This window comes from Telmatherina bonti, assembly GCF_933228915.1.
Source record: "Telmatherina bonti genome assembly, chromosome: 18".
NCBI lineage: Eukaryota > Metazoa > Chordata > Actinopteri > Atheriniformes > Telmatherinidae > Telmatherina > Telmatherina bonti.
In genome coordinates, this window is record NC_136616.1 from 24,084,584 (window position 1) to 24,097,949 (window position 13,366).

The 13,366-nt window shown below is 39.5% G+C and overlaps 1 protein-coding gene across 1 annotated transcript; it reads left to right on the plus strand.

Moving 5' to 3' along the window:
- Positions 1–425: 425 nt before the first annotated feature.
- Positions 426–5,416, plus strand: gba3 (glucosidase, beta, acid 3). Its single transcript, XM_079257681.1, has 5 exons — positions 426–509; positions 1,119–1,343; positions 1,420–2,222; positions 2,654–2,777; positions 5,109–5,416. Exons 1-5 carry the CDS (start codon positions 455–457, stop codon positions 5,339–5,341), a joined length of 1,440 nt encoding a protein of 479 aa, XP_079113807.1. The 5' UTR covers positions 426–454; the 3' UTR covers positions 5,342–5,416.
- The last annotated feature ends 7,950 nt before the right edge of the window (positions 5,417–13,366 follow it).

The following is a 13,366-nucleotide window of genomic DNA, read 5'->3' on the forward strand; positions in this document are numbered from 1 at the left end:
AAATTTTTAGTTCAAATTAAACACTTTTTTCACCTAATCCAATAATAAAAACAGAATGTAAAGCAATTGTCGCAAATACAACAATTTAGACAAACTTTATTTTACAACATAATTACAATGAAAATAATCATAAAAAATAATAATATTAATTAATTTAAAATTTCTAATGGAGCTTAGCCTTAAAAGCTACAAAAAAAAAAAAAGGATAGAACTAAAAAGAGGAAAAAGTAAGACGCATGGCAAGTAGGCGTGGCCTTGCATGTAGTATGTCACGTGACTTTACAAACACGCCCGCTGATCTCACAACTTCCGGGTTGTAATTCAAATACCTAAACAGCCACGAAATGCAGAGAGCCTTGAACTCTTTCATGAGATTAAAAATCTTGAAGAAACAATGCAGTGAAGGTTTTAGGGCTTTGGGCTTTGTGTTAGTCTCATCACGACATTAAAAAAAATGTTCCCACGAGACTTTGCTTGGGGAGCGGCAACTTCTGCATATCAAATTGAAGGTAGGTAAACAAAACCACGAGGCTCTGAGCATGTGCAGCTGCTGTATAATCCGTTTTCAATTGTGTGTGTGTGTGTGTGTGTGTGTGTGTGAGTGTGTGTGTTTGTGTGTGTGGACTGCATTTGGATTTAATGGACGTAATAACCCTTAAAATCTATACCAAAGTTACCTTCTGCAGATTGAAACGCAGCTCAACTGTTTTTGCTGTTAAACAGTCATACATCTATTAAAAACAGATGTTTGTTTTACAGTATGCACTTGGGGCTCACTATAGCTAAAGCTTATTTATGAAAAATTACATTAATACTTTAATCTTACCACATGTTTTATGACACTGATATAAGATGTAATTGCACGCTGCATAAAGGTTTTATCATTGACATTACTGCTCTTTTTTTTTCTCTTTCATTAGCTCTGTACATGATATTAAAAAGCTATAGATATTGTTTGTAACTGGACAAATAAAAATGGTAGATTTCAGTGGAGATGAACTAAAAATATAAGTTACAAATAAGTTTAGAGCCTTGAAAAATAGATGGATTTTCTTTATATCAGCAACTGACATGCCGAGTTACTTTTATGAATCAACAGCTATTATATGCTACTTTAGGTGGATGGCAGGCAGATGGCAAAGGACCAAGTATCTGGGACACATTTTGTCATGAGAAAGGCAGAGTGTACGCGGACCAAAATGCAGATATGGCCTGTGACAGTTACAAGCTGTGGGAGAAAGACCTGGAGTGTGTTAAGCAGCTAGGACTTACACACTATCGTCTGTCTCTGTCCTGGGCCCGCCTCCTACCTGATGGTACCACACAGCATGTCAATGATAGAGGTAAATCCATTTTCATGAAACCAAATCCCGATGATAATTTTCCTGCCATTGTAGCTCGTTATTTTCTGCCCAACAGGTGTGCAGTACTACAACAAAGTGATCAATGATTTGCTGGCCTGTGATGTATCGCCTATGGTCACTCTGTACCACTTTGACCTGCCTCAAACTCTCCAGGATCAGGGAGGCTGGAAGTCACCTGGAATAGCGACCCTCTTTGACAACTATGCCAAATTTTGTTTCCAAACGTTTGGAGATCGTGTCAAACTTTGGATCACGATTAATGAGCCGTATGTGTGTGCCAAACTGGGTTATGAGGATGGCATCCACGCCCCAGGGTTGAAAGAAAAAGGCATCTCTGCCTATGTGGTGGGGCATAACATGCTGCGTGCTCACGCCATGGCTTGGCACAGCTACAACTGCTTGTACAGAGCAAAGCAGAAGGGTGCCGTGTCCCTTGCCATCAACAGTGACTGGTTTGAGCCACTGAACCCAGGCTGCAGGGAGGACATCGCTGCTACTGAGCGTGCGCTTGCATTCGCATTGGGATGGTTTGCTTGGCCTGTGTTTGTTACCGGGGATTATCCAGGAATAATGAGATCTGCCATAGATGCTGAGAGTAAGAAACTAGGATACAATGGCGCCTCAAGGCTGCCCTGCTTCTCCAAAGATGACCCTGCTATTTTAGGAACAGCGGACTTCTTTGCTTTGAACTACTACACATCCCGCAAAGTTAAACCAGGAGGAGGTTGCAAGCAGGTACTGGCTATGAGTAGTGACCGAGATTTGGAAGAAGTTATAGATCCATCCTGGCCCATCTGTGGGGTCTCTTGGCTGGCTGTTGGGCCTCACGGCTTAAGGAATCTTCTGAAATACATAAAGGTAAAAGTGAAATTAAAACATTTTATGGTTTGCTTTTTATTTCCCAACTCACAATGCGAAGAAAAGACCTCCAAAAAGTCTCACATTAATTACAGTCAAAACAGAGTTATTGCTCTTCCTTTTCCTTTTATGATCAACAACATGTCTTTCCATTTATTTTGAATGCAGCAATCCTTCTTTCAACACCTCCAGAAGCACACTGATGCTTCATTAGTGCTGTCAGATTGAATGAAATAGTTACTTTGCTGAAAAGTGTTTGCAAACGAGCAATTTCCTGCTGTTGTGACTTGTCACAGGCCATTAATTTGAGCCTGGCACCGTTAAAAAGCAGCTAAATGGCACACTGTAGACCGATCTGTCTCGTCTCTGAATGCTTGACAACCGCAATGCCTTGTTTCAGAAAAAAAACATTTGCACTTTGACTTTACCAGGACACCTTCAGGAACCCAGCGGTCTACATTACAGAGAATGGTTTCTGTCAGGTGGGGCCAGTACACATCGAGGATGTTCAGCGTTGTGAGTTCTACAAGAGCACCATCTTAGAAGTGGACAGAGGTAACAGCTGGCTTATATAAGAACTACTAAATACTGGGTAATAATAGTGGAAACTAAGTGGAAACAGACCATAAAAGATGGGACAAATGATGGTGAAAGTATTAAATTAATTCTGTATTTTGGAGAAGTTTAATTTAATAGCTTTTAGGTGCTTAGTTCTTTGAATATGGAATTAGAGTTTGACAAATGACCCCTTTATAAATTGGTCAAGTTCACACCGACTCAGAAATTTAATAACCAACCATCACATGTGGATGCATCTTTAGAACCTCTGAACATCAGGATGCAACACAAAGGGAACCTTTTCGCATAACCTTTCAGTGTGGATGGTTAATTTTGTTAGGGGTTTTATTTTCAACCACAGTATAATCTCTTCTCAGCTAGGGCTGTGACGATATGCTTTAGTCCCAGTTCGATTCGATTCCGATTTTTTGGGTGCTGATTTGATTTAAATTGCGATTCTCAAAATTCTTCAATATTGATGATTTTTGTAGATTAAAAACAAAAATTCTTTGATAAAACTTCTTTTTGCTAGTAATTTTTTGTCTTGATTTCAGTTCGTTAGTTGCTATAATGTCCAAGAATACAAGTAAAAAAATCAATAAAACCAATGAAAATGACAAAAAGTTTATAATGGATAATTTTATTTATTTTATTTTATTTTATTTTATTTTTTTTAAATTGTGAGGAAAAAAAAATCCAGATTTCCAATTTTTTTTATTCGATTTTCCCACCCCTATTCTCAGCCATAGCAAACTAGTTGTTTGTCTCAATGTTATCAAGCAGAAATTCCACCATATGGTTCAACTTATTTGAACCAGCCCCAAAAAATCCACAAATATCTGTCTTCTAGTGCAAAGGAATTTTTTTTCCAGGTGGACATGCTAAGTTTCCTGGTGGATACTAGTGTAAAGGAACAGGTGCAGCCCACATTTTACAGAAACACACATTTACAGATGATTATTTTTCACACAAGGAACTTGTAGCTACAACTTGTGAACAAATACAGCTGAGATCACTCAGTTTTCTTATTTAATATCATTAAGACAGCGATCAGTCACTTTCTGTCCTAGAGGAGCAAATGTCTATTCAAAGAAAATAATAAAGTGATATATATTATAATGAATGAATTAATTATCCTCTTAGAAAGTCTTAATTATCAAGAACTGTGGTCCAGCACACTGTAGAATACAGTGCAATACCATTCCTTTATGTTGCAGTTGCACACCTGACCTGTCTCCTGGGTGGTAACCGTATAATTGACTGGTAGATTGTTGTCCTTGGACACTGTGGATAAACAGGCCACTACAGGCACTGTTAACTGGCTCTTAAACTGTACTTCAGTCCAAAAAGCCTTTTTAACCGCTTCATTTTTGGTGTAAAAACTGGAAAAGAATATTTCAAATGACTGACTGAAGGTGAGACTAGCACCATTCGTATCAGCGCTTCAGCTTATTGGACAGGTTGCCAACTAACATCCTGGCTTGATGTTAAGGTGACAATAGTCTATGTAATATACTTGCTCTTTAGGTGATGTCATTGTTTTCTGTGTTTTCTTCCATTACAGCAAAAACGTTTCAATATTCTGGCTAATGTCAGCAAAGAATAAGGAATCATCAGTATACTGTGTCTGCATTTGTTTTCCAAATATGTGAAAAGAGACATAAAGTACAGTTAGACATACTAGTGTAAAAGAAAAATATAGTGGCTCCATCCCGGGGCTTGCTCTTGGTGGCCGAAGATGCTAAATGACACCAAATTCATCACCAAACAAATGGTAATGAGTTGGCTTTCTGCAATATCCAAATATGATAATCTAACTGTAGATCTACAATTAACCTCTAAGATAATAAATAGCTAATATTTCAGTTACATAACTTTTAAAAGCAATATTTGGAAAAACTAGTCAGAAAATTATCTTCAACTTTTGTTGCCTCTTTTAAGACTTCACACAGGACTATTTGGTTAGTGTATGTAAACAATTTATAGACTGGTAAAGAAGAAAATAACATTTTAATAGCCTGATAAATAGTTGTATGCTTGTGGATTTATCATTGCAGCCATAAAAAAGCAGAATGAATGCACAACTTTAAAGCTGACAGCTGATAAGCATAAAACTGGGCGTCATTAATGTTCTCTCATTACACATAAATCATGCTTGTTGTTGTGATTCCAACAAGTTACAATGATGTTAATCTTTCCCCATGTCATGTTAGCAGTTCATGGATTAATTAAAAGCAGTTGCTGCGCAAGTAGAAAAGGAAATTGGGGGGGTGGGAGGCTTTGAAACTTTGAATCAAGTGTGTTTTCATGTCTTCATTCCGTGTTTAGCCATACAAGAAGATGGGGTGGATGTCCGTGGATATTTTGCATGGTCACTGATGGACAACTTTGAATGGGCCGATGGATTCAGCGTTCGCTTTGGGCTGTTCCATGTGGATTTCTCTGATGCAGCACTGAGGCGAACCGTGTACCGGTCTGGGAAGGAATATGCAAAGATTATCTCAAAACACAAAACGGGTAAATGGAAATGCCAGCAGTTGGCTAAAAAGCAACATTCTTAAAGATAAGAAGTTTTCTGAAAAATTATAATTAATAACTATTTTATTAGGTTTTTATCTTGACACATTTATCACAAATTGGAGGATATATTGAAAATGATTTGATCAAAATGAGCACACTGCTTCATGTAAAATATCCAGAATTTAACTCACTATTGTCTCAGTTTCTGTTTTCTACAGAAATATTTAAGTAAAAAAAACACAAGTGGGTTGTAACTGCTTATAGACACTCCTTTATGTTGGTGGTAAAAAAAAAATACAGACAGTAGTATCATTTAAAAGCTTTATGAGTGAAATTTGAACACTTTGTCATTTTCATTTCTGATTTCTGCATCTGTGAAAAGCCTTGCGCTCTGTTAGGCTCCATCTCTCACTTAAACAGCCAGTATGTGGCTATGAGATGATGAATCTAAGTACGACTCATTAAAAAGTTTAATTCTGTAGCTGGAATGATGTAAGCACTGATATGAACAAGAGTTGATAACAGAATTTGATGTGTAGTGATTACATTTAAGAAGAGGAACGGTCATGTCATGCGTATAGACAGAAAAGTGAAATGTGCCTCAATTGATGTTGTCTTGCTTCATTTAAACAAATATGGCAGTCCTGCATGATGACACACTCTGTGTAATATATGCTGACATCAAAGACAAGCATTCCATGCAGAAATGATCAGGAAACCAAAGAGTACAGCAAATTTATCTGATTAGAAATATAGAATGTCTCAGTACATGTTGGAGAAAGAGTGTGATAACACACAAGCACAAAAATGTGTTTTAATTGACCAACTGCTGAAAGCATGCCATGTATATTTGGAATAAAGTGTCACATCAAATGCTGTCATTCCTTCTTTACTTGACTATAGGACTGTATTTATAACCGTAGAAAAAAAAAAAAAGATTAAATATCAGTAGACATAACTATGACAAGGCCATCAAGGTAAATACAGATTATTCATGTACATTACAACTGGGAGCTTTAATTGTCATTTGTGTTACCTGGACAGCTGTGTAAACTGTCGACTTTGAGGAGAAGATACAAGGAACATCATAAAAAAACAAAAAACAAAATCTTGTTAGAGGCCATCTGCTGAATGTATCTCCACACTGCTGTTAAGACGAAGGACTCTTCAGATGGAGGCCTGATCAGTGCAAAGCAGAGCCAAGGGGCTTAGAAATGGGTATCATTTTCTATTTTATTGTTTTTATTATGGCACTTTGCTGCATTGAAGGTATGGTAAGCAGTTTTTTATGCTCAAGGCTGAAGCCCACATCAAACTGGATGTGGACCAGAGGTGAGGACTCCGACAACATCTGTTTATAGGATTATTCTGCCACCGTGTGGCGAACATAGGAAGTGCAGTTTTGAATTCAACAGTTCACGCCACCACTGTGCCACACGACGTGCTGCTTTGATATACAAAATATTTCTTGTTGGTGAAACAATAAGGAGGAGATGCAGCTTTCTAACAACAATACATCATATATTTAACACAATTAATGTTTATGTTCTGAAGTGAAGGAAAATGCCATTTATATTCTGTGTTGGAATACTGTTTTTATTAATAAGTATGGTGTATCGTGACATCCAATTGGCCGTGCTTACTGTTTTCAACAGATGTGAATAATACCCTCGTGGCCCTCCTCCATCTATGTCAAGTCAAGTGAGAATCTGCTTTGTCTTATGATGAATAACAAGCTATTGTGGAAACATGAATAATGGGGTTGCTTGCATCACAACTTCTGCTTTGAAAACAAAGTTGAGCCACATCTCATAATATTTCAACGCAAATTTATGTTCACCCTACATCCGCAGCTCTCTCTTTGTGGATGCAGATAATCCCTGCAGAGTAACTAAACACATATACATAGAAATTAAGCATAATTTACATTACAGCTACATTCTTATGTGGCAAAAAAGCAACCAAAAGTTTTTTGTTACATGATACTTAAAAAGTTTAAAATAGATATGATTTATGGTACTCATGATTCATTGGTTCAGCTCTTTGGCAACTGCAATCTCAAAGAGATTAGTAATCCCAGCAACTGTCCTCCAGTATTGATGGATTCCAGTTTCTTCTATCAGTAGCTGCTTGGGTGGGAGAACCTCCAGAGCTGCTGAATTGATTGAATGAAATATAAGCAAGAGGTTATTCTGCACTTTGTGAATGTTGAGATTATTAATTTGTAAGGGGCTGAGGAATAATATGTGCCTATTGCTACTTGGAAAGCTTAAATTATTAATTAGCATTTAAATAATTCACTCTTGCAGTGTCTTTAATAGCCCAAATACGAATGCTCGACTTCATTACAGCCTGTAGAATTTATTCTGATTAGGGCGAGATGAAGGAAGTCACAAAATGAACCATTTCTAAACGTGCTTTCCAATTAAGTGTCGCATATATCATGTGAATAGATATGTTGCTTTTGACAGTGAGTTAGCACGTTTAATTGTGGCATTCGATCTCATTCGCTGGCAGAGATTTTACCCCGAGGAACAATGTGGCAAATTACAAAGAGAGGCCCATTTGTATTTGACCAAACTTAACTCATTACGTTTTGGCAGACACTGAAATATTCAATAACCGAGACGTTCATTTAGTTAGTAGCTAAATTATTAAGTCCATTTATAATAAACTATCCTCTCTGTGAATGATAGGAATGACACAATCTTGTAAATCGGCGCACTGGTTACAGGTGCAAGGGGCTTGACTTCTGGCATATAATTACCCTTTTCTATTTACTGATTACTCTCATATGCACATTCCCCAGAGAAATGCTATAATTAGATTGCTGCTTCAATATCAAGATGATGAGATGTGAGCCACTCCCTTTCTCAGGAGCGCAGATACAAATCTCATCTGTTTTTTTTTTTCTTTGTCTGGTTCTCTCAGTCAGCTGGTAAGGGACCTGTGAGAGCCCCAATCCACCACTCCACCAGTCTTTGTGTCGTCCCCCCCCCCCCCATCCTCCTTTCTTTTGCTGTTATTCTCTCACACTTCAGCTCATCATCTTCCCCTCTCCTAATCGTATTGCTCATTTTCCATTGACAAGTGAGTATGAGAGGAGAGGGAAAAATGAAAGGGGGGAAGCACAAACTTTCTAAATCCCATTGACCTACTTCGCCAGACATTTCACTGGGAATTCACATTCGTGCAAAAGAGTTTCGAGAAGAAATGTTTTTTCACATCCCCCCCTTTCCATCTTCCTCAAAACTACCCTTTTTTTCCCCCTTTCGGCTGCAGGCCATTTTCCTCGCATCCCGCATTTGATCCTGCATGAGCACTAACAGTATATTATACAAGTGGATAAACGCCTTACACTGGCGCTTTGGAGCTCTGTCACCACTTTTGACAGTGGCGTAAGAAGCGTGACATTGGAGTTTTAAAAGGGGGCTTTGGAAGACCTCGTATGTGATTGATGAATTTTGGTGGCAGAGACAAGATTGAAGGGGGATGAATACTGCTAGAGCTCGACGACAGGAAGTGGAATTATAACAGACCCATACAGAGAACTAAAGCAAGAAGGAGAGGGGAGAGAAGAAAAGGAGAGAAAGACGGTTGAAATCTTTTCTTTTAAGCCCCTCCCTGCGGGACCACAGATGACCCTGCTAATGACTGTCAAAACTTCCAAGTCCCTCGAGTGTGATGCTGCTGTGTTATGGGAGGAGGTTCACAGACCTGCCTGAAAAATTGAAAGCTCCTAGAATATTCAGCTATCCCTGGGTGCTCTGTTGGGGGTGTGTGATAGGGGGTGCACATGCAGAGATTGGTATTCTGGGTGTGAATGTGTACCTGTGGTGGGTAAGCCCAGCAGTGGGAGCGGCAGAGAACCCCCCTCTGTGTGCATGTGTGTGGTGGCCAATGAGGCGAGCGCTCAGTTTCATGGGAACAGTGCTGGGAGTGTGTGTGAACACAAGTGCGAAAGGAAAAGAGACAATTTATGAAACCTTTAGAACAGAGGTGACTATAACTGTGAAGACGGGTAGTTATTAGGCCTGGTTCCAAGCAGAGAGACTAATGGCGTGGATATGACCTCGTGCTCCCAATATGCAAACACATTGTCATCAATGAAGACTCAAAATTCTTCTGCTATCCTCTTGGCCTTCATTATTTTTAGCAGTAATAACCAAGACAATTGGTAATATCTGGAACAGACTCACGATAATATAATCCTTTTGCCATTAAACTTTTTATTCTGGCTAAAATGTTGATTAAAAATGAAGGCAATGTGCTGCAAAGCATTTAAATCATCCATTAGAAGAAGCTGGAATGCTATAAAGAATTAATGTTGGAGAGTAATAGATTTCATTTTTAACTCACTAATTCAATAAATTGGTTAATATGAATATTTTGCTTCTTTGCTTTTCAGGTCTGCATGAAAACAATCTTACAGGTGATTATAATCATGATCTAGTAAAAAAGGCAGAGTCTGAAAAGCAAAGTTAGGGAGATTTGCATGAAAGAAATATGAACATTCAAATGTTTTCAAAGTTTAAAAAAAAAAAAATTGAAATTATATATTTTTTAAACAAGTTATTTGGAGGAATTAGAAAAACTCTGATGGCACATACTGATTCAAGAAATTTGTTGATGGCTCACCATATGAGTTGTTTGCAGTGGGAAACCTGCAATTTAAGGTTGCATTGACACAAATCAAACCTTTTCTGGTTTCAAACATGTGGGATAAGTTGTCACACAGTGGAAACATGTTTTGAGTTCAAACGAATAAGTAATCAAGACTGTTGGAAGAAATGGACGCCTGGTATCCTACAGAAAAGTTTAGAGACGTGCTGTCTGTAATATAAAATCTTTTCAAGAGATGTCCATGCACTTCTCAACTGGACAATGCAAAACCATGTTCTGCATACATCACCAAGGACATGGTGCAAGTTTCATGTTTAAGTAAAACTAAAGCTAAATGCCTCCAGCTTCGATGTAATGTCCTTTAAACGAGTAGAAATGAGGCTCAGTAGTGTGTGTGGTCTCCACGTGCCTGTATGACCTCCCTACAACGCCTGGGCATGCTCCTGATGAGGTGGTGGATGTTCTCCTGAGGGATCTCCTCCCAGACCTGGACTAAAGCATACGCCAACTCCTGGACAGTCTTTGGTGCAACTTGGCGTTGATGGATGTAGCGAGACATGATGTTCCAGATGTGCTCAATTGGATTCAGGTCTGGGGAACAGGCGGGCCAGTCCATAACATCAATGCCTTCGTGTTGCAGGAACTGCTGACACACTCCAGCCATATGAGGTCTAGCATTGTCTTGCATTAGGAGGGACCCAGGGCCAACCACACCAGCATATGGTTCCACAAGGGGTCTGAGGATCTCATCTTGGTACCTAATGGCAGTCAGGCTACCTCTGGTGAGCACATGGAGGGCTGTGCGGCCCTGCAAATAAATGCCACCCCACACCATTACTGACCCACTGCCAAACCGGTCATTCTGGAGGATGTTGTAGGCAGCAGAACGTTCTCCACGGCGTCTCCAGACTCTGTCATGTCTGTCACATGTGCTCAGTGTGAACCTGCTTTCATCTGAAGAGCACAGGGCACCAGTGGCAAATTTGCCAATCTTGGTGTTCTCTTGCAAATGCCAAACGTCCTGCACGGTGTTGGGCTGTAAGCACAACTCCCACCTGTGACGTTGGGCCCTCATACCACCCTCATGGAGTCTGTTTCTGACTGTTTGAGCAGACACATGCACATTTGTGGCCTGCTGGAGCTCATTTTGCAGGGCTCTGGCAGTGCTCCTCCTGTTCCTCCTTGCACAAAGAAGAAGGTAGCGGTCCTGCTGCTGGCTTGTTGCCCTCCCACGACCACCTCCACGTCTCCTGATGCACTGGCCTGTCTTCTGGTAGCGCCTCCATGCTCTGTACACTACGCTGACAGACACAGAAAACATTCTTGCCACAGCTCACATTGATGTGCCATCCTGGATGAGCTGCACTACCTGAGCCACTTGTGTGGGTTGTAAACTCCGTCTCATGCTACCACTAGAGTGAAAGCACCGCCAGCATTCAAAAGTGACTAAAACATCAGCCAGAAAGCATCAGAACTGAGAAGTGGTCTGTGGTCACCACCAATTGCCTATAATTTCCACCTGTTGTCTATTCCATTTGCACAACAGCATGTGAAATTGATTATCAATCAGTGTTGCTTCCTAAGTCGACAGTTTAATTTCACAGAAGTGTGGTGAACTTGGAGTTCAATTGTGCTTTTATTGTGTTCCCTTTATTTTTCTTTGGCCGTGTAATGCGGCAGCAGCGCATGTTGGTTTTCGCTTAGGCTCCTTACATGCTCTTAACAACAGGATATGATGTTGAGCTGAAGCAATCACCATTATTACCAGTGTTAGTTTGTTGCAGCATGCTTGACTTGAAAAGAAATTCTGGAGTTATAAGAACTTGACAGACTTTTAGAAAAAAGGTAAATTAATTGTAGTTCTAAGAATTTTGTAACAAACAAACAAAAAAATTATAGGAATGCATGTTTGTATGAAGTGTTGGGGGAAAAAAAAACAACAAACTGGAATTTCCTAAACCACAAAGAGAACACTAAGGGGTAGGAAACACAAACATTTTTGGGAAATAGGCAAAACAGCAGCCTAAATGGAAGTGCTTCCTTTGAAAAAAAAAAGCACTTGAGGTTCAGATCATTTCAGGGGTGAGCAGTGAGCAGACGCTTTGTCTGCAAAGCAACAGTGCACGTGGACTAATTAACTCCAAGTGTTGTAAGACATGCTCCCTTCTCACCCGTGTTGTCACTCAGGGTTTGAGTGGCACTAATGAGAGAATTATCTAGCCTCGGACCCTGGTAATGCATTCAAATGAACGCCAGCTGACCTGACCTACGAGATGGCTTTTTAATCTCACCACTTAATACCAATCAGACCTGATTTCTCATGTGTCCACATATGAGGGAAGACCCTTTGCTCCAAATGTCACCATTCACTTCTTTTTTTCCCCACTGTTGATCTCAGGTAGTGTTAATTGTCTTGGATGACTTGAGAGCCTCTGTTGATATAATGCCGAGAACCTCAGGTGCACTGAATAAAACAGGTGGATGGATTCGCGAGGCTATGCTGGGCATCAGAAAAACGTGTGTGCACACTTGTGTGTGCATGTAAGTCGCTTATCATGAGAACTCAGTTGAGACATAGGAAGGTTAATAAGGTCGAGAGTTTGCAAGAAAAGTCTGCATCATACAAAAGCGCTTTGAAACAGTTAAATTACCATAATCATCATCCATAATCATTGCTGCCCAAACTTGAGTCATGTGCTGTGCTCAATACATGAAAATACAAAATGATCTGCAGGGGGGTGGATTTAGGGAATTTTGATAATTACCTGATGCTGGTACCCATTTAAGTATTCATACTTGAACAAATAGGCTTGTATTTCTAATCAGATCGAGTTATTTTGCTTTTTGTCCCAGGAGTTTGATGTTGATGGTGTGTTTCAGCGTATTACTGCACTTACAGGCAAAATGAGCAGATCAACCCTTTTTTAAAATATCTGGGCTGCAGCTGCTATTTGTTTTCTGTGTTAACAAACAGCAAACAGTCAAGTTCTCGGCCCCTGTGCATCGTGGCTGCTACTTCTGGGAGAATTTTTATTGTTATAAATCGTGGAAATGTGTGTTTGGGAAACAGTATTTTTTGTGCAAAAAGAAGTCTAATCTTAAGCAGGTGCAGTGATCATTTTCTGCACAAACCTGCTTTATGAAGAATCAGTGAAAATTCTGACCACTTGGTCCATCCTTAGAGCCTGCAAAAAGTATGCAAGGTTGAATAAAATACCGACAGGCCCAGTATGCAAATTAATTTGGTTAACTGAAAAACTTGTTTTGCAGAAGTTGTACAATTAACTATTAAACAATTTTGCCATGTTGGAAGAACGAGTGCAGTAGTGCTTGCGTCAAATGAATATAATCTCATTTACACTCTCATTGTCCCCCTGCTTATTATTCTGAAAAGATACCCTGATTTTACAGCTTGTTGTCATCTGTGCAGTTTGTATTTTTTA